We start from the raw sequence: 22,597 nt of genomic DNA on the forward strand, positions 1-22,597 counted from the left end.
AATTACTGTGGTTATTTTTTCATCTACATCACTGGACTCTCTAGGACCCCAAACACAGACAGTACAGTCCATCTCAACTGAACATGAGGGTTAAATTCCTGCCTATTTATATGGTCAATATTATATAAGATGGGAGCACTGTGCAATCAAGAGAAGTTTTTCTTCTGCCCTTTTTGGCAGTATTTCACATTGCATGTCTAGATGTTAACAAATGCACTTTACAGCATATTTAGAAACATACCAGTGATTTTTATTTTCATATGCAAAACCAAAATCATCACAAACACGCTAAAGTTTTAGCCCAAAGACAATTGAGTCTATCCTTGATTCATAAAACATCAACAAACCATCAACTGCTATCAGCTGCTTCACCTGTAACTTACATGAATGGAAATGCAGTGCAAGAAGGGGAAAATCTATCATTCATTCAATCATACACATTAATATAACACAGTGATGTAAAATAATATTCATTATTATCAGACATGTACTGTACTGTATGGCACTTGGCTGAGTTTGCTATGGTGGTCGGCAGAGGCATGTTACAACTGGTTGTGTGCTTAAGGGTGCATGACTTGACACATATACTGAACTATACACATCTATGTCAAATAACGCTCATCACAAGGACATTTGTCATTCACAAGCATTTGAAACATGCAGACAAAATGGTATTTTTAAAACCTTTTTAGAAAGGAAGTAACTTGGTATTTATGGCATAGTATGTGATATCATGCATAAAGTCATGTAGCCCTTTAAATCGACAGGAGAAATGCTTCAACTTTTTTGATTTCAATGTTATAGTTTTCTGTATTTAAAAAAAGAAAAAAAAAACCATGGTAAAACCAGCAGTAAAACAGAAAGTGTCAGAATCTGTCAGTTTCAAAAACAAGTATTCATATGTTTACCTGACTTTTTTCCTCAATGGGGACAGAATTTCACTTGGCAAATAAAAGTAAAAAATAGATTTTCTCTAAACGTTACATATAAATTAAAGTAGGCTACGTAAAAAAAAAAAAACTATGTATAAATGGTAAAATTACAGATTTAAATCACTCTGTTAGGGAGCAACAAAATTCAATTAAAAAAAAATATTTAGTCTCTTTTCTAATAAAACAAAGCACTGCAGAATTAGAAAACCTGAATGTGAGTTATTATGTTACACAGTGCACAGAGAATGATTTGCAGTTACCAAGGGCCATTTAGATACTGTGAGTAATTTGATAAAGTTGTAATATCTTAGGGATACCTAGTACAGTAAATTATAGCATTTTCCATTTGTCATTTACACATAACAACTTTTGTTTTTCTGGAGAACCATGTTTGATTTCTATAAAACAGTGAATATTACCGAAGTGCAATCAGTCGCAGTGGTCCTATAGAGCACAAAAAATCAGAACACAATTAGTATATCAGTCTGTTGCCAATAACATCTTTTGTTTGATCAGAGACAGATGGGAGCCGTTTGATTGGCTAACAAGTTCTCTTGCTCCCACCCTGAACTCTGTGATGTATTGCTAGTGGAAGTTCTTTGCACAACAGTGACTGTCTCACTGTTTGATTGACAGTTGACAGATGTACTGACCGACAGGGAAATAAGTGGGGAGAGTGCGACCACATGATTCCTCCTCGACTCCACCCATTGTACATTTACACTAGACCTGTCCATCGTCATAGAAATACAACTGACAGTCTCACATGTGCGTTGTGTGTTATACTGGGGGGGCAGGCGCTGGTCTTTGAGGCATGAGTTGTTGGGTTGGAGCAGGTGGTCTTTGGAGAGAACAGAGAAAAAGAGAAAATTGAAGACTGGGAGCAGATTTAAGGCCTTTAAAAAGTACTAACTAGATTTGACATTTGACATTTCCCTAAAAGCACTGGAATTATTTGGATTTTGTTTAAAATTAAGGGATGAAAATAGGCTATTATAGGTACAATTTTTAGTCTAAAAATAATTTTTAACCCAAATGAAATTAATAGTACTTTTGGTAAATATATTTAAAATGATGCATACACACATGAGATGAAGACTCTGGTCTAATTATGGCACTTTTCCACTGCACGTTACGATTTGACTCAACTCTGCTCACTTTACATTTCTGAGCTTGCTTTTCCACTGCAGTTTAGTGCAATGTGGGTGGGATTATAGGCTGATCGTCATAGCTGCGCCGCCTCTACTGCCCTGACATCATCTTAAATGCGACACAAACATTACTGACCATAAACAATAACACGACCGCTAGCTGTTAGCTACTAGCTTATTGTGCTGCATAAAGCAGTTGTTGCATGGTGATTTTACACAAGTGTAACAGTTAAATTGGCCTGGTTGTTTTAGAAGCAAGCTTTCCAGTAGCTGGTCAACTAAATAAAGTGAAGCTTTCAAGCAGACTATAGAGTTAACCTAACAAAACGTACCATCCTCCATCGTGGACTCCAACAACGCCGTGGCCGAGTCCAGGGCACTCTCCCTCCCATTGCTCACTGGTCTATTGCTATAGATAGTGTTCATTTGGTCGAACCACTTCCACTTTCTTCTGTTTGAACCACTCCGAATGTTGTGGTCCTTGATGGTTCTGTAGTCACTTTTAAGTTTTTTTTAACTTTTCCCTACACTGTTGGTGGGTCCGGTGGTAGCCGTGTGCAGCCAACAGCTGAGACACTTCCTGAAAGACTTTCATTTCGCGTTGTTTCATTCGTCGATAACGAGAGAAACGTCTGCACCTCGTTTATTGACCACGGCGTGGTTTTGTGCACAGCCAATTCTTTTTACAATTTGAAATTCGCGTGAACAAATGATACTACTATCGCTGTTGCTAACTTTAAAACTAGCGGGTTGATGTCCCGTGTTGCAAATCCAGTGATGCTGGTAATGACGATTCTCTCTGACCAATCAGTGATCTGCAGGGTTTTGACGTCACATTTAGTATCGGCTCAGCTCGCTTGGAACCTCGACCGAGGTGGTACTAAAAAAAGTACCAGGTAATATCCACAGTGGAAAACCCCCAAAAAGCAAGCAGAGTCGAGTTGAGATGTACCGTGCAGTGCAAAAGCCCCATTAGTGGCCTAGAAAAAGTGTTCCTTTATGACTCAGTACACTTGACATTGCGTTTATTAACGCATATGGGGGGAGTGCCTTCTTACAGGACCTAACTGAAACCTCTCTAAAATAACCGCATTATTCTAATACTGGCTATGGTGTTTGAGCCCCGCCTGTTTTGGTGCAAAGCTGTCTGCTATAAAAGCAGGTGCACAAACACCATTTCCTCAGAATTTCTTCCTTAAGACAGCGATCATCTCTTGTCTAGAAGCCCTCTACCCTTTGAGTCAGCAGGCTCAATCTTCAAGGCAACAAGAAGACTCTCCGCTTCCCTGCAGTGCTCCGGCGAACATCACTCCACCTCACTGCTTGACGCGTCGCTGGTGAACGGGCCTCAGCGTCCTGATTCCCCGCAGCGCTTCGGCAGGTGTTGTGTATTCTTACAAAGCAATTGTATATTGTGTATTGTATATTGTATAAAATTATATATTTATTTATATATCTAAAAGAGTCGCTTACGTGTTCGCGTCTTTACAAAGATGTCGTTCCGTAGGTGTTCCTTGTGCGAGAGGCACATCCCGCCATCAGATCAGCATGAGAGCTGCAATTACTGTCTGGGCCGTGCCCACGCATAGTCAGCTCTCATGGAGACAGACTGTCCTCACTGTGAGGGCATGAGTCTCAAGACGCTTCGCTTGCGAATCACCCTCAGGGAGGATTCAGCCTCATGCGCCCTCCCACCAGCCTCTTCTGTGATTCCCGAGGAATCACACGAGGAGACAAGGAGGGGCCGCGAGGTCGAGCAGGATGAATTTGAGGTGGTCCTCGTGCCGGCACACACCCCGCGAGCCCCTCAATTTCCACGAAGCGCATGTTTTCCGATACGCTGTTTTCCGATGTACAAGACGAGCTCCAGCGCTCTGAGAGAGCGTGCAGCCTGGTCTCGTTCAGCGGTTCTGATGCTGGGGATGATAATGATGATGTCATGTCTCTCGCTGCATCAGGCAAGTGGTCAGTGGATGATGCTGCCGCCCCTCCCCCAGCGAGGAGCATGCACGCGCCACTGACAAGGAGATGCTCCGCATCCTTACAAGGGCAGTCGAAGAGCTTAAGCTTGAGTGGTCAAATCAAATCAAATCAAATCACTTTATTGTCACACAGTCATATACACAAGTGCAATGGTGTGTGAAATTCTTGGGTGCAGTTCCGATCAACATAGCAATCGTGACAGTGATGAGACAGTACCAATTTACAATAACATCAAATTAACACAACACAATTTAAACATCTGTTATACACATAATTACACTCCACAGTATACAAATAATAACATACACTGTACAGTATACAATACGCACTATATAGATACACATTATTCAATAAAAATAAAAAATAAAGATATATAAAAAAGTATATATATATATATATATATATATATATATATATATATATATAGAATGTACAGTATTGTACTGTATTGACATTCAGGCTGTCGGTTGATAGTCAGTTGTTAAGAGAGAATATAATATAATAATAATATAATTTATGACAGTCCGGTGTGAGATATAAGAGTAAGGGTAATAAAGTGCAGTGCTGATGTATTTTGATCGTGGGAGATCAAGAGTTCAAAAGTCTGATTGCTTGGGGGAAGAAGCTATCATGGAGTCGGCTGGTGCGGGTCCTGATGCTGCGATACCGCCAGCCCATGGCTTCGGTGGCTGGAGTCTCTGATGATCCTCTGAGCTTTTTTCACACACCGCCTTGTATATATTTCCTGGAGGGAGGGAAGCTCACCTCCGATGATGTGTCTGGCAGTTCGCACCACCCTTTGCAGTGCTTTGCGGTTGTGGGCTGTGCTATTGCCGTACCAGGCGGAGATGCAGCCAGTCAGGATGCTCTCCACAGTGCAGGTGTAGAACCGTGTGAGGATGTGGCGGTTCATTCCAAACTTCCTCAGCCGTCTCAGGAAGAAGAGGCGCTGATGAGCCTTCTTCACAACGACTTCAGTGTGGATGGACCATGTGAGTTCCTCAGTGATGTGGACACCCAGGAACTTGAAACTGCTGACTCTCTCCACTGGTGCTCCATTGATGGTGATGGGACTGTGTTCTCTGTCTTTTTTTCTGAAGTCCACCACAAGCTCCTTTGTCTTACTGACGTTGAGGGAGAGGTTGTGCTCCTGACACCAGTGTGTCAGAGTGTGGTCTCTCCCAGAGGAACCTGAACAGTCTCGCCTCGATGAATGGTTCCTGCAGTCTGGACGCCGTCAAGCGGCCGCATTCCGCAAATCTGCCCCATTCTTCCCCGAAGTTCATAACGAACTGTCTAAGTCCTGGTGTGCGGCCTTCTCAGCACGCTCGCGCAGTGACGCCATCTTCTCTAATGTGGATCACAGGGAATAGAACGGAAATGCCCAACTACCCCCTGTGGAGGAGGCGGTAACGGCATACCTCTGCCCAGCGAGTAACAGGGCGTGGAAATCACGCCCCATACAACCTTCCAAGCCGTGTTGGCAAATGTCCGCACTGGTTGGAGAAGCTTACTCAGCGGCAGGCCAAGCTTGTTCAGCACTCCATACAATGATGGTGCTCCAGGTATTTCAAGCCAAGCTCCTCAAGCAAATGGACAAGCAAGGCATCAATCCAGTGACATTCAAAGAGCTCGACACCACTACAGACTTCACTGCGTGCTACGAAAGTCACTGCGCAGGCCATCGGCAAGTCCATGGGCAACCTGGTAGTTCTGGATCTACATGTATGGCTGACCCTCACAGAAATGTGTGATAAGGAAAAAGCCACTCTGTTGGATGCTCCAGTGTCTCCAGCCACCTCTTTGGTGGCTCTATGAATAAGTTTGCTGAGCGTTACGTTGCGACTCAGCAGCAATCACAGGCTATGAAACACTTTATGCTGAAACGAAGTACATCACAGCCGGTTCACCCTTGCTCTGTTTCTAGCCAGCGCCCGACTAAAAGCCCCATATCTGCTGCCTCAGCGCTGGCACCTGCCACCGCCGAGCCACACATAGCCCAAAAGGAAGCAGCCGTATCAGCGCCCGCCTTGCGCCGCAAAAGTGCTCCTGACACATTACTGTTCCCCACTTTCCCGACAAACAGCAGTGGGGAAGGAATATTGTTGTTCAAAATGTTGTTCAACATGTTGTTTTCTGTGTCTCACATTAATCACATGCAATAAAGTTTGCGCATTATATCATGTATGAACATACAAAGATTGTAAAAGAGTACAGCGCTCACACGAGACGCTCACACTTTTTCAATAAAGGGCTTTCCCACTTCAAAGCCTCATATTATACGCAACCGCTTCCCTATGGTGATTGCTGCATTATATCATGTTATGTACATACCAAATTGCCCTCTGTCCCCTTACGTGGATGTGTGGTGAGGCCTTACTGGCATTCCGACTGGGTGCTAAAAAACATGGTTAAACATCTAACATGGTTATACGATCCAATCTGCATGTTGGCCGCCCCGTTTCAACGGCGTTCTGTCTTCCACGGTTCCGTCCGAAGACGCGCCAGTGTTACGAGCCGAAATACACAATCTTCTCACAAGAACGCAATTCATTTGTTTCATTTGAATGAATAAGCCTGCTGTCCCGCTGCGCGAATGCGTGGCAAGTCTTCATGGATGTGTCAGAGCTGGTGTTTACAACAATCGAGGGATTGACAGCCATTAATTCCTCGTTCTGGAGAAGGACGGCAGGCTTCGGCCCATTCTAGTTCTGAGACGCTTGAATCACGTGCTCGTGACGTGCCCATTCATAATGTTAACTCAGAAACAGATCTTATCGCACATTCGTCCTCGGGACTGATTTGCGTCAATAGATCGGAAGGACGCGTACTTCATTTACCAATTGCACCGCGTTATAGGCAGATTTTTAGATTAAATTTTAAGTCCTTCATTTCAGTCTGTCTCTGGCTCCCCGCACGTTCACGAAATGTATCGATGCGGTGCTCACCCCATTGAAAATGAATGGTGTGTGTTTTTTTAATTACCTCAGTGACTGGTTATTACTAGCCAATCAGAGGTACTACTGAGCGAACACAGAGACTTACTGCTTTGCATATGGAAAATCTGGTCTAATGTCAACTGGCGAAAAGCACACTTTTCCCCAGCCAGTTAATCTTCTTTTTAGGAGATCATGCGTGTGCACCTCACGAACGAGCACGTACAGACAATTCTTCTGTATCTGTTTCAGTTCAAACTGAAAAAACATTACCACTGAAGTCATTTCATTTTCCTGTGCATTGCAGTAACTCGTCACTGACTGGTTGCTCGCACCATGGACAGCGCCAGCCCTTTACCAACAAGGTGTTATGCTGGGTCAAGCTTTCAGAAAGAAAGTGCTGACCGCAAATGCATACAACACAGGTGTTGCGCGGTGTGTAATGGACGCCCGACTTTCGACACCTGGAAACAGGTGTGAAACGGCCGTGACATGTCAACTGCCTACAGCTACTGGCTGTCTTTCTAGTTTTGAGAGCTTTTCATTCCAATATTATGAATCACCACATTCTGATTCGTTTGGACAACACAACAGTAGTGGAATATACAGGTGCATCTCAATAAATTAGAATGTCATGGAAAAGTTCATTTATTTCAGTAATTCAACTCAAATTGTGAAACTCGTGTATTAAATAAATTCAATGCACACAGACTGAAGTAGTTTAAGTCTTTGGTTCTTTTAATTGTGATGATTTTGGCTCACATTTAACAAAAACCCACCAATTCACTATCTCAAAAAATTAGAATATAGTGACATGCCAATCAGCTAATCAACTCAAAACACCTGCAAAGGTTTTCTGAGCCTTCAGAATGGTCTCTCAGTTTGGTTCACTAGGCTATACAATCATGGGGAAGACTGCCGATCTGACAGTTGTCCAGAAGACAATCATTGACACCCTTCACAAGGAGGGTAAGCCACAAACATTCATTGCCAAAGAAGCTGGCTGTTCACAGAGTGCTGTATCCAAGCATGTTAACAGAAAGTTGAGTGGAAGGAAAAAGTGTGGAAGAAAAAGATGCACAACCAACCGAGAGAACCACAGCCTTATGAGGATTGTCAAGCAAAATCGATTCTAGAATTTGGGTGAACTTCACAAGGAATGGACTGAGGCTGGGGTCAAGGCATCAACCACACACAGACATGTCAAGGAATTTGGCTACAGTTGTCGTATTCCTCTTGTTAAGCCACTCCTGAACCACAGACAACATCAGAGGCGTCTTACCTGGGCTAAGGAGAAGAAGAACCGGACTGTTGTCCAGTGTTCCAAAGTCCTCTTTTCAGATGAGAGCAAGTTTTGTATTTCATTTGGAAACCAAGGTCCTAGAGTCTGGAGGAAAGGTGGAGAAGCTCATAGCCCAAGTTGCTTGAAGTCCAGTGTTAAGTTTCCACAGTCTGTGATGATTTGGGGTGCAATGTCATCTGCTGGTGTTGGTCCATTGTGTTTTTTGAAAACCAAAGTCACTGCACCCGTTTACCAAGAAATTTTGGAGCACTTCATGCTTCCTTCTGCTGACCAGCTTTTTAAAGATGCTGATTTCATTTTCCAGCAGGATTTGGCACCTGCCCACACTTCCAAAAGCACCAAAAGTTGGTTAAATGACCATGGTGTTGGTGTGCTTGACTGGCCAGCAAACTCACCAGACCTGAACCCCATAGAGAATCTATGGGGTATTGTCAAGAGGAAAATGAGAAACAAGAGACCAAAAAATTCAGATGAGCTGAAGGCCACTGTCAAAGAAACCTGGGCTTCCATACCACCTCAGCAGTGCCACAAACTGATCACCTCCATGCCACGCTGAATTGAGGCAGTAATTAAAGCAAAAGGAGCCCCTACCAAGTATTGAGTACATATACAGTAAATGAACATACTTTCCAGAAGGCCAACAATTCACTAAAAATGTTTTTTTTTATTGGTCTTATGATGTATTCTAATTTTTTGAGATAGTGAATTGGTGGGTTTTTGTTAAATGTGAGCAAAATCATCACAATTAAAAGAACCAAAGACTTAAACTACTTCAGTCTGTGTGCATTGAATTTATTTAATACACGAGTTTCACAATTTGAGTTGAATTACTGAAATAAATGAACTTTTCCACGACATTCTAATTTATTGAGATGCACCTGTATATGTTGCCATGACAAGCTGGCCCATGTATGGCCGGCGAAACGCAAGTATGTGCTTCCCCTGATGTGCCTAATTCACTCTGTCATATGCAAAGACCGAGTGGACAAGGAAACGATTCTATTGGTTGCGCCGAAATGGCCCAACCAGCCACGGTTTCCGGAATTGATAGAGATGCTGTACAGCTCGCCATGGGAAATATCGCTGAGGAGGGATCTCCTCTCTCAGGCGCAAGGCACAATCTGGCATCCCCAGCCCAAGCTGTGGAACCTGCATGTGTGGCCCCTGAACAGAGTGCGCTAAACGTGCCAGAACTGACACATTCAGTCATGAACACAATTTTACAGGCCAGAGCACTGTCCACGAGATGCCTCTATGTGCTAAAATGGAATATATTCACTGATTGGTGTCTCTCACATGGCAAAGACTCAGTAAACTGCCCCATACATGAAATTCTCATATTTCTTCAAGAGCGATTAGACGCAGGACTCACTCCATCAATGCTCAAAGTGTATGTGGCGACTATATCTGCGTATCACACACATGAAGCCGGCGCCACTATATGCAAGCATGATTTAATCATAAAGTTCCTTAAAGAAGCAAGACGATTAAACCCACCTCGGCCGGCTACAGTCCCGACTTGGGACTTAACTTTAGTCCTAAAAGCTCTCGCAGGGCCCCCCTTCAAGCCTTTGGACACTGTTGATTTGCGCATGCTCTTTGGTAAGACTGCACTACTGCTGGCTCTGGCCTCAGTAAAATGGGTCGTGACCTGCATGCACTATCAATCGACAATTCATGTCTGGAGTTTGGCCCTGGTCTTTCAAAAGCCACTGTCAAACCCAGAAAAGGCTATCTGCCTAAGGTCCTAACCACGCCCTTCAGGCTGCAGGTGGTTCACTTTCAGGCATTTTTCCCTCATCCATTTAATTCGAATGAGGAACATTCATTGCGTTTTCGCTGTCAAAACCGCTGTCTCATTGTGGACGGAGGCCAAAACGTAGAGAAAAAGATGCATTTTCAATTCAAACTAAAACATATTAGTGTGGACGTGGCCTAAATATGCCCCCCTTCTGCTGTTGTTCGAACAAACAGACAGTCCTGCCCTCAATTCATGCCATTGGTTAAGTCAATGTTATTATGTCGAAATGGATGGGTCGCTTAAACCAATCAGAGGAATTTTTATAGTGCCACAGAGACACAGTGTTTACCATTTATGAGAAAATTAACCTACAAATGGCTTGCTTACAGTTGTCTCTGCATATTAAACTGGGATAAGAGAAGGTATTTTAACATAAAAAAAGTTAAACATAATCTTTAATGATAAAATTATGGTTTTAAATATTCCATCATTTAACATGCATAGACGAATAATTTTTTTTCTTCAGTTTAGGTTCAACTCGATGTGTTAAAAGCATCACCCAAAAATGAAAATTCCAAACGTCATGACCAAAAGTTACCAAATGTCATGACGTCAAACGTGTGCCCAAATCAAATATGGTGACTACAGCGCAGGTTTAAGGTCATGACGTTTGTTCACCAAGAGAATTTAATGATATTTACATCCGTAGTTGCCATATTTGATTTGAGTGCTGCCGATGGAAGTTGATCAATGATTTGATTTGAGAATGAACAACTTAAATTTCAGTCTGTTCATCACACAAAGTCTATTTTTGTTTGATTTTTTTTTTTTTTTTTAAAGCTTGACAGTCACTATTCATGTTCATTATGGTAAAACATTTTTTTTTTCCCTTTTGTGTTCTACAGATAAAAGAATTGGGGTGAGTAAATAATGACAGAATTTTCATTTTGTGGTGAACTGCTCTTTTAAACAAAAGAGAGGAATCTGAGTGTGGCATACAGCACGGAGGAACCACTGTAAATTGTTACCGTGCAAACGGAGGTGGTGGCGGTCTGGTGGCATAAGATGGCACAGAAGCAGATTTATTAGTCCGAACCATCTGCAAAGAGACACATACAAGGTCATGTTACTAATGCACAAATGAAGGCATTATAGGTAAATGAAATCAAATTACAATTAGAATGACTTTCTTAATTACAATTAGATTAATTAAACTTGGTCAAATCACAGGAAGAGCAATCATTATAAGACTTAAATGATTCCATGCTCTGATCAGGGCTTGTTAAAGCAAGCTTCTATAACAGCACATATTCTCTCAATTAGTCTATGATGCTATCATAATTTCAGCACAAAACTTGGTCATCACAAACTGATGCATTTAAACCAAATGCAAAAAAAGCAGATAATTTGATGCTAACATTTTTTAGGGGTCTAATAAGCTTTTCTGTAATCTATTATGGATATCCATATTACATAATTTCAGAAAATCTTTACAGCAAGTTAGAGCATCACTCAGCTGTAAAGGAAACAATTGCACTAAAGTGAAAAGGTAATACTGTTAAAGTGTAAGTCAAGTCATAGTTAGTACAAGAGTAAATCAGAGAGATTATTATTATAGCGACATGCTACAAAGTGTACTACAAAACCCCTCTACAGAGTGTGCATGTACAGTATGTGAATGCTTGGAAATTTGTGAGGTGGTTCTTACTTTGACAGTACCAGAGGGGTTTTGTTGTAAAGGAAACCATCCCTCTTTCAAAAGACAAAGTGTATGGATAAAAAGAAAAGTTAGGGAAAGTGCAGATTAGAGGGGATTGTATAAGCAGCAGCAGTAGAGATGCCCCACAGTACAAATGAAAAGCCTTCTACAATATATATTATGCAGTCATTTACCTCCTCTGGTGGCAATAACTGAGCCTGGTGCTTTATTATAGAAGAGAAAAAGAAAGGAGCCTGGTCATTTTCTTTATACCAGCAGAAATTCTACTTTCTTTTACAGACCAAATATCTTATTTTCTCCAAGTTTATAAACTGCATATTGTTATATAGTTTGTATACTGTACGTACAAAAGTCTCACGGTCTCTATTGACCGATATGCAGTATGTACTGTTGTACGGTGTACAATGTACTGTGACGCAGTTATCCCAATGTGTATACTACATTAAACTACAAAATCACATTATATATTGGGTGATTCTTATAAAATAAATAATTTCATAATAAAAATTCTACAATTTATTGCATTACTTCACTTGTATTTCTTCAACCTGTCTCTGTTCTGCCAGTGGAATAGATGTGTTCCCCTGTCATTTTTCATTTCTATACCAAATATAAAACAAACTTTTTGGGAAATTATTTACGCTCTAAAATGCCTGGAGTGATGGTAATGATGGGAAATAGCAAATCTTTGTTATTAAAAATGTACTTTTTGTAGGTTTTGTAGGTTTTACTAATAAATACCTGAGAGTAACTGTCATGATATTAACACTTTTTAGTCATTAACTATGGAAGGGATGTTAAAATGTCTGGGTTGGGGACAAGCCAAAGTTCCCCTAATTGAAGATTCACCCATGTACTTAAATAACCAGACTTAAAGGAACATTCTGGGTTCAGTACATCGACAGCATTTGTGGCATAATATTGATTACCACACAAATGTATTTTGACTCGTCCCTCCTTTTCTTTAAAAGAAAAAGCCAAAATCTGGGTTCCAGTGATGCACTTACAATGGAAGTGAATGGGGGCCAATCTGTAAACATTAAAATACTCAAAAGTTTCAAAATTATAGCCACAAGATGTAAACAATATGCATGTTAACATGATTTTAGTGTGATAAAATCACGTACTTTTCTGTGTTAAGTTATAGTCAATTTTACAACTTCATTGCCATGGCGATGTAATGTCAAACCCTAAAATGACTGTAAAAATGACGATTTAAACAACTTTACAGCTCAAATAATACATGAGTTTTAACAGAAGAATTAATTTAAATGCTTTATAAAATTATAAGCTTCACATTTCTGTGTTTAAACCCTCCAAAAATGGGCCCCATTCACTTCCATTGTAAGTGCCTCAATGTAACCTCGCTTTTTGCCCCTTTTTTTTTTTAAGCTACACTATGCAACTTTTAGCCATCTAGCGGCTGAAGCATAAAACTACAAGTTACTTGCGGCGGAACATTGTTTTGGTAAATACGTGAGTTGGGCTTCGACTATGCTCTTTTCGCGGATGAATATGATGGTTTGAGGAGTACCGGTTTAACCATGGTTACATTTGAGCATCTTATCAAAGCGAATGTCACTCATGACAGCAAAACTCGCCCCCCTCCCCTCAATAAATCAATAAATAAATAACAAAAGGAAGAAAAAGACAGATATCCGAAAATATGTCTTATGAGCAGGTAAGACGCATATCTCCCGATGTTGTTTTTACTTACTGACTTATTGTTTTAAAATAAATAGCATTACAAAAGTTAGGCAACGATGACATTAGACATAACTATTGCTAGTCATATCAGATAAAATCAACTATTATCAAACTATTATAACTTAGCAAGCAGGCAAATAGACCAAGGTAGCAACTTGTTTAGAGATTGGCATTGTTACCAGCATAAAAGTTAAATTTTTTCCATTGTCCTTCCTTCCTCAAAAATGAAATTGAAAGCACTGCAGTGTCACAATCCATAATAAATTGCCCTATTAGAGTGGCTAATGCTATCTAACGAACTACCGCGTTAAGAGAGCTACCTGGCTAACTATCGGTCCAATAAAATATCTTACCTGTCCAGCAAGAAAAACTCCATCTCTGGGTCGGTTTTAAATCCTTTAAGATCTTGGAGTTGTCGCCACCTCTGAAAAGCCAATCTGATGTTGTTTCGTGTTTTATTACGGGCTCTGTCGCTTTCCCTTTGTGCTTTCAGACTCTTCTTGGTTCGAGGTTTCTTTATTTTTAAAAGGGTTGACTGCCCAGAGGTTGCCTTTTTGAAAGATCCATGGTCAATGCCACTCATTTGTTGTGGCTACAAGCTTTCAGCTTCACACTACTACCACACCTATCACCGCACATACACGCGCTGTAATAGATGGATTTTCTTTTCTTTATTTATGGACATAACGTAAACACGCACAGACAAATGAAGGAAGTATGCAATTTCCCGCCAAATCCGTCCCTACATCTCTAAAATATAAATAATTATTATAGGCTTACCATAGTGAATTGGGGTACAAACATGGTTTGGAAGAATTTTGTTCATTTCTAACAAAAATATCTTACATAGTGTAGCTTTAAAAAAAAGGATGAGTCAAAATAATTTTTTGGGGTAATCAACATTATTAATCAACATTATGCCACAAATTATGTCGGTTGAGCTTAACTTTTATTGAACCCGGATTATTCCTTTAACGTAAGGACTGGTCTTTTTCTTGGAACTGTTTATGAATTGTTTGTTTCAAGAATCTATCAAACTGGCATTTTACTGCTTAGTGGGAAAGGTTTAAAATCTGTTTTCCCTCTTTACACAACAATCTAATAATGTTTTGTAAATGTGAATAGTGGGGGCTTTTGCACAGTTATGTTATGCAGATAGCTCAGGCACATGTTGTGTAAATCATCTAATAACTAAAGATACAGCAATATATATATATATTTTGACTTAAATGGCAACAGTATCATAGTCGTTAAAAGAGTACTGCAGTGTAAGGGGACTTGTGTTTTAGCAGACTCACCCCATCCTTTACTATACTGTTGGAGTTTCCCCGCTGGGATGCAGTAGTCTGCGGTCTACTGTCAGTTCTGAGTAAACAATAAAAATCAGATACAACTGATCCATATTACCACTATAAACATCTAGATCAAACTGAACACATTAAACATTATTTCTTCAATGCATTTCAACTGATAAACACAAACAAAACATTTACATGTGATCCACTTCTAGAAGACCTGGAATTGCTTGTGGTGAAAGACTGCTCAGAGCTGATGACATCATTTCAGTGCAGTGATGTCAGTGGCTGTGAAAGGCCAAGTATACGTTACTTTATGTACTTACTCGTAGCCCTGAGAGCGTTTCTTTCTGAAAAAGCGCCGCTTCAGCTCATTCCTCTTGAAGAAGACGTACAGAGCCAACGCCAGCAGAGGGAGAACCAGGAAAAAAAACACAAGCAGACCATCTCTTGTGGAGGTATCTTTATCTGAGTGTAGAGTTACAGCGAGAGAGAGAAAAATTAATTTAACACAGAAGATTTGCACTGTTAGTTCAGGGGTTCCCAACCACTTTTGTCAGATAAACCCCTTTGACCTAAAAATATTAACTGATAACTGATTTAATCATTTCAATAAGTTCATGTAAGTAAGTGTGTGTGTGTGTGTGTGTGTATATAAAACACAGTTGAAGTCAGAAGTTTACATACACCTTAGCCAAATACATTCAAACTCAGTTTTTCACAATTCCTGACATTTAATCGTAGAAAACATTCCCTATCTAGGTCAGTTAGGATCACTACTTTATTTTAAGAATGTGAAATGTCAGAATAATAGTAGAGAGAATGATTTATTTCAGCTTTTATTTCTTTCATTACATTCGCAGTGGGTCAGAAGTTTACATACACTTTGTTAGTATTTGGTATCATTGCCTTTAAATTGTTTATCTTGGGTCAAATGTTTTGGGTAACCTTCCACAAGCTTCTCACATTAAGTTACTGGAATTTTGGCCCAATCCTCCAGACAGAACTGGTGTAACTGAGTCAGGTTTATAGGCCTCCTTGCTCACACACACTTTTTCAGTTCTGCCCAAAAATCAGGTTTTTCCATCCACAGAACTGCCCCTCACTGGATGTTTTTTGTTTTTGGCACCATTCGGAGTATATTCAAGAGACTGTTGTACATGAAAATCCCAGGAGATCAGCAGTTACAGAAATACTCAAACCAGCCCATCTGGCACCAACAATCATGCCACTGTCCAAATCACTGAGATCACATTTTCCCATTCTGATGGCTGATGTGAACATAAACTGAAGCTCCTGACCTGTATCTGATTATGCACTGCACTGCTGCCACACGATTGGCTGATTAGATAATCGCATGGATGATTGTTGGTGACAAGCTGGTTTGAGTATTTCTGTAACTGCTGATCTCCTGGGATTTTCACACACAACAGTCTCTAGAATTTACTCCGAATGATGCCAGGGGCAGTCCTGCAGATGAAACACCTTGTTGATGAGAGAGGTCAACAGAGAATGGCCAGACTGGTTCAAACTGACAAAGTCTACGGTAACTCAGATAACCGCTCTGTACAATTGTGGTGAGAAGAATATCATATCAGAATGTTATTCTGAGATGTGGGCTGTCGCTGTTTTGGCGGCACGAGGGGGACCTTCACAATATTAGGCAGGTGGTTTTAATGTTGTGGCTGATCAGTGTGTGTGTGTATATATCTATATCTATATATATCTTTCTCTCTCTCTCTCTCTCTCTCTATATATATATATATCTATCTCTCTCTCTCTCTCTCTATATATATATGTGTGTATATATATCTATCTATCTATCTATCAATCTCTCTCTCTCTCTCTCTCTCTCTCATATATATATATATATATATATATCGATTTTGACGCGTGGCCAGGCTTTTAATTAAGCAAAGGGTCTGGTCCACATTGCAGCTTATTCTAGCCAAGAAACACCGAATTAGACAGGAAGAGACCCTCTGATTGACATCTAAACTGACAAACCAGAGACTGTTTTGTTTTTACATGCCTTTAGGGGTGGGGTTATCTGAAATAGACTAAACCAAATAGACCATCGCAAAAATAAGTGCGTAATACTCTTCGCGAGCAGTTGAACTGAATATTTGTGCGCAATATGCTTAGACAGTCAATAAATGGACTGTGGGCTGTACGTGGGCATGGAATAGGATAGCTTTAGATATCATTTACCTCTGACGTGTGTAAAATGTACTGTTAATCCTACTTCTCCCTAAAGCTGTAGCAGTGTGGCTGGCAAGTAGTCTTACCGTTCCAGGTGGGGCCGCTGTCGATGCTTCCTCCGTACCCTGAGGCCTCACAGAATGGAGGATCCCAGCCATATTCACAGTGGCAGTTTTTATTGCTGTTACAGACCTGAAACAATCGAACACAAATAAACACAAGCAGCACACATAAGAGACTACAGATATTTTTGATTCCAGAGTAGGTGTAAACGGGGACTAAAAACGGTTCAAGGAACGAAAGTTTTAGCAAAAAACAGAAAAAAGTGATTTTCAATTGTTCCGGAGTGAAAACGTTATTTTTAAATGCTGGAAACCGGTTTTATCCGGTTAATTTTGCTCAGATCATTTTTTTAATGAAACTAAAGGCCAAAGTGTTTATCACAGTATATTTTTGGAACTTCATGTTTGCCCGAAAAAATGAAACGTGCTTTGAACCTCAAGGAAACTGCTCCATCACACATATCTATTTGTCCATTGTGGATGTCGCATTCCGTGAATGAAGACTTTCTTAACAACTATGTATAATTACTACATACAGTACACATGCACGGCTAATTCAGATACAAGGAAAATATTATAAGATGTAAAAAGTACTTTTCTCAGTTATTTCCAAGTCTTGACTGAATTATTGTTAGATATGATGCATTAATACAGATTTGATGCTGCCGGGTTTTGACTCAGAAGCAGATCTTTAATTAAAATTTTACTTAAATGTTGATTAACTGTATGCTTATGATTTCTATTGTGATAAAAAGCTAATTTTTGTTTATTTTGAGGCAACTGGCTTATTTTGAGCTCATTTTTCCAGACCAGGTTGCTTGCTTCTCTTGTGAGATCTGATAATGCTACAATTAGTATTTCACCCACCCCTTACCGCAGATACTGTCATTTTAAAAATAACATTATTAACCGTTCCTTTATTTTGTTCTAACCGGTAACCATTTGGAAAGGAAGCTGCAGAACTTTTGAACCAAAATGAAAAAATACAGTTTTTGCTCAGAACGAACCAAAATGAAAAACATTTCGTTTTTAGTCCCTGGGTGTAAATGATGGAAAATGGTGGCATGGAAGTGTGGGTCGTATATGCATATGTACCCCATGGCCGTGGCATTTCTTTTCAACGTCACAGTCATAATTCAGCACGTCTGCGCTTCTGCATTCATAATTCAAACAAACCTGAAATACAAAAAAGAAATAAAAAATACACAGGCTTGATGCGGTTCCGTCAATTGGCCCAAAATTCTGTGTGTGAGGAACCGAGGATCTCTGTCCTCCATCACCTTTTTATCTCCACACTTGGTGCCTTCATTGACCATGCCAGGATCGGGCACGTCCGAGCCCAGCTGGAAGTCCACACCCCAGCAGGTTTTGTCAGCGATGGGGGTCTGGATGATTGACGGCTTGATGCCAAAAATCACTGACGAGAGAACATTCTCACACTGGAGCTTTCCACACATGGCATTCCTGAGTGAATGAGAGAGAGTGTGTGTATTCACGTTCCTTTGGAACTGACTGCATATAATGCTGTGTGTCTTGCTTTGTTTTACCTGCTCTCACATCTCTTGAAACCACTGGAATGGTAGCCACAGTTTCCAAAGCGATCACCTTTGGAGTTCACATCCTTAAAACACAGCTCAGGAGCAGCTTTAGCCTCTGCACACACACAGACACAAACAATAACAAAGTTGTGTAAATTAACTTTTCTACTTTCAATTATTTAAAGCCATTTTATCATCAATTAAACAACCAACTACTTTTATAGAATTTAATTGCTGTAACTGAATCTAACTTAAACAGTTATTCCAACCTATTCTGAAACTATGTATTACTTGAGTTTATCAGTAGAGGGTGTGATTGATTCATTTACTACATTGTCCAGCTACAATGTGACTTTCACATTACTGCCACATGTTCTCTTAAGTGTTTCAAGTATAATAAAAAGTGATTCAAATGCCCCAAATAAATATTTAAGGGTGTTATACATCAAATCATGGTGTATGATTGTGCAGGAAACATTTGGCAAGACATATGGCAAGTACACATTCTATCATTTCTAAACAACACTAGTGTTACAATATATAATTTCATAATCAGTCAGCCCCTTATGATGAAGTATTATTTTATGTACTACTCACCAGTGCCGAATATGGCCTGGCACTGGGTTTCATAGTGCTGGCACTGGCCGTTGTAGCAGTACGCCTGGTCCTGTTTGCAGGGATGGCCATTCTGTTTAAAGACATCATTCTGACAGAGGGCAGATGTGCCATTACAGTACTCTGGTAAATCACATTCATCGGTGCTGCTTCTGCAAACTGTGCCACCAGCTAAAAACTAAAATACAAACAGACAGAGACACACACACATACATAGATATGTATTACAGTGTGAAACTTGTACGCAAAAAGCATATTGTCATGGCATATACATGTATATATAAGCTGTTCTAAAACCAAGTGAGCTGCCTCACTGTCTACATAGGCAGTGACCTTCTAAGGCATCCTAAACTAAATAAAACCTCATAAGTGGTCAATTTGAAAGATTTTCATGGGCAGCAACTCCTGTTAATGGTCACTTAATGTGTACAGAAATGAAATCGCTTGTTTTTGTATTCCTCATTTGTAAATCGCTTTAGATAAATGTGTCTTCTAAATGAATAAATGTACACATGCCACATAAATATCTCCTCGCATGAACCACACAAAAGACTCGCCCAAGAGAGTCTTACGTTAGCATGTTGCTAAGCTAACATCTCAATATTCAAGTAGGCACAAAATACATGATAAAAAAATTTGTGTTGCGAGTCGATAAAAGTACTTGATCGCGATTAATCACGCAATTTTTCATAGTTAATCGCAATGAATTCGATGATTTTTCATAGTTAATCGCGATTAATCACAGATTTAAAAAATTGCAAAATTTGACTATACAGACTCTAGAATATATTTCTATTTCTGTCAAAATGTATTTAGTTCATCTTAGGAAAGAAAACAAAACAATATGTAACAATAATACTTGTAAAAATTTTCAAAACAAAACCTTCCGCAGTATTAAGATAGAAATTCACTAAAATAGCACTAATTCAATTAACGTTTCTTAAATTCTAAGTAGGAGGTTGGCTAATTAAAATAACTAGTCCCCAATAGTGGATTAATCTACATGCTCTATGTGCTTATTCTGCCTATCGGCTGGAAAATCTGAAAATCTGCTTGACAGTTTGAGGAAATTGCAGGTTATTTTTGTGCTGGTGCCACCTATCGGCTGGAGTTTATTTTGTGGAGTATTTCTTGCAAAGTCATTGGAGAGAGTAAGTCATTTGCTTGTACTCATGTTGCAGCCGAATGGACTGGCTCACTGAACATTCGTTTGACTGTCTGAAGAATCTGCATGCTCTTTTTGTGCTGGTTCCGCCTAACGGCTGGAGTTTATTTTGTAGAATAATACACCTTTAGGACAGTTTTATAAATGAAGCTACCCGCTCTTTGTGTTTATTCTGCCTATTGGCTGGAGTTTGTTTTATAGATTATTATTTGCTGTGTAATTCTGTCTCACAAAATTTGTATAGAATCACCAGACTTGAGCAATCTGACGGCAAAGTTTTGAGGAGGTTCTCGTAGGCGTGCATGGACTGTACGAGTTTGGAAGGATGGATGCCAGTTGGCGCTGTCGTGCGCAGGGTTAATGCACACATTTTTATTTTTTCTGTTTGTTTGGTTCTGGGGAATGTTCGGGGTTTGACTGTTGCACTAATGTTGGAATGTGGTCTTCATAATCCTGTTTTTGACACACAATCTATTTTTTCTTACATGTCAAAATGTTAAATGTTAATATGAGTGGACTGTCTCTCTCCACGTGGAATGTGAATGGGTTGGGGCACCCCATAAAAAGAAGGAAGGTTATTTCTCTTCATAAGCGTAAGAAATATGATATAGTGTTTCTTCAAGAAATGCACATTTCCCCACAGGAAGCTGAAAAATTGGAAAAATAAGGAGTGGGCATTTTTTTTATAGAGCTGACTCAAGTAAAAACAGGGGAGTCATTACACTGATAAGTAAACATCTACAATTCAAATTTCTCAAACAGACTAATGATAAATTAGGAAGAGTCATTATTGTTTTAGCTGAAATTCAGGGACAAAGTCTTATTTTGGCGAATATTTATGCACCTAACATTGATGTTCAGGGCTTTTTTATAGATCTTGAAGGGATGTTGCAAGCCACTGGCACCCCTCATGATATAATATTGGGAGGAGATTTTAATCTTTTGATGGACTCAGTCCTTGATCATAGTGAAGCAAAAGTGTGCAAAGCCCCCTAGAGCAACAGTGACGCTTCACAGGATGTGTAAAAATCTAGGTCTTACAGATATTTGGAGACTTTTGAACCCATCTGGTAGGGACTACACATTTTTTTCATCAGTCCATAAGATTCACTCTAGAATAGATTTTTTTTAATTTATATTTTATTTCTATAAATTTTTTTATTATTTGGAAACATTTTAGTCTCAAATCACGCCCTGGTGAGTTTAGAGGTGTTGCCACATATGGAGAAAAAGAAATCATATAGTTAGTGCTTTAAAATCCTGATTTTCAACAAATGCTAAAGGCTGAAATCAATGTCTATATTTAGACCAACTGGTCCTCAGTATCCTCTGTGGGTGTGGCTTGGGAGGCACTTAAGGTGGTTCTTAGGGGCCAGATCATACAGTATGCCTCATTCACCAAAAAATCCAAAGTACAAGAACTCGTGGAATTGGAAGGGAATATTAAAAGTGCCGAGGCAGAGCTGAAGTGCCGAATATCGTCTAATGGCCTGGAAAATTTACCCGATTGAAATATAGATATAATAGTATTTTGTCATGGAAGGTGGAGTTTTGGTTATTCAGGGCAAGACATACTTTGAGTTGGGGGACAAAGCAGGAAAACGTTTGGCTAGATATATAAAGCAGAGAGAGTCTTTTTCTACTATTTCCTCAGTGAAATCTGCTGGTGGTGAAATATTTACCTCGGCCATTTATATTATTAATGCTTTTAAAGAATTCTATCTTGATCTTTATAGTTCCACGTCTTTGTCTACTGATGAAGATATTATAAACTTTGTGGAACCATTAAAACTTCCTAAACTTACGGCTGAGCAAAAAACTTCTCTTGATTCTGAGATAACCTTGGAGGAGCTTGGCGAGTAATTAAGGCCTTTCCTATAGGCAAGGCTCTGGGGCCAGACGGCTTTGCCGCTGAATTTTTTAAATCTTATGCTACAGAACTGGCTCCACTTTTGCTAGAAGTTTATACGGAATCATTGAAGAATGTAAAGCTTCCGCCAACCATGATGCAAGCCCGAATCAGTCTGATTCTTAAAAGGGTCAAAGATCCAAACGAGTGTAAGAGTTACCGTCCAATTTCCCTGATCCAGCTAGATGTTAAAATATTGTCAAAAATGTTGGCTAACCAATTAAATAAAGTTATGACATCTCTTACACATACAGATCAGGTGGGGTTTATTCGAAGCTGTAGCTCTTCTAATAACATTAGGCGTTTCATTAATATCATGTGGTCAGTGGTGAACGATC

At 39.9% G+C, this 22,597-nt stretch overlaps 1 protein-coding gene across 2 annotated transcripts in view; it reads right to left on the reverse strand.

Annotated features, from left to right (window-relative positions):
* Positions 1–228: 228 nt before the first annotated feature.
* The window catches only part of LOC127414638 (disintegrin and metalloproteinase domain-containing protein 9-like), a 67,627-nt gene continuing 45,258 nt past the window's right edge, over positions 229–22,597 (reverse strand). Inside the window, exons 14-23 of one of the 2 annotated variants that reach the window (XM_051652823.1) lie at positions 19,168–19,363; positions 18,580–18,685; positions 18,313–18,496; positions 18,128–18,208; positions 17,057–17,162; positions 15,095–15,236; positions 14,772–14,838; positions 11,940–11,969; positions 11,075–11,145; positions 229–1,773 (exon numbers count right to left, since the gene is read on the reverse strand). In XM_051652823.1, coding sequence (XP_051508783.1) covers positions 1,713–1,773; positions 11,075–11,145; positions 11,940–11,969; positions 14,772–14,838; positions 15,095–15,236; positions 17,057–17,162; positions 18,128–18,208; positions 18,313–18,496; positions 18,580–18,685; positions 19,168–19,363 — 1,044 coding nt within the window. In that variant the 3' untranslated portion in view covers positions 229–1,712. The remainder of the gene's footprint in view (positions 1,774–11,074; positions 11,146–11,939; positions 11,970–14,771; positions 14,839–15,094; positions 15,237–17,056; positions 17,163–18,127; positions 18,209–18,312; positions 18,497–18,579; positions 18,686–19,167; positions 19,364–22,597) is intronic. The other variant, XM_051652824.1, reaches the window with a different exon arrangement.

The sequence above is a fragment of the Myxocyprinus asiaticus genome, chromosome 24 (genome assembly GCF_019703515.2).
Source record: "Myxocyprinus asiaticus isolate MX2 ecotype Aquarium Trade chromosome 24, UBuf_Myxa_2, whole genome shotgun sequence".
In the NCBI taxonomy this organism is placed as follows: domain Eukaryota; kingdom Metazoa; phylum Chordata; class Actinopteri; order Cypriniformes; family Catostomidae; genus Myxocyprinus; species Myxocyprinus asiaticus.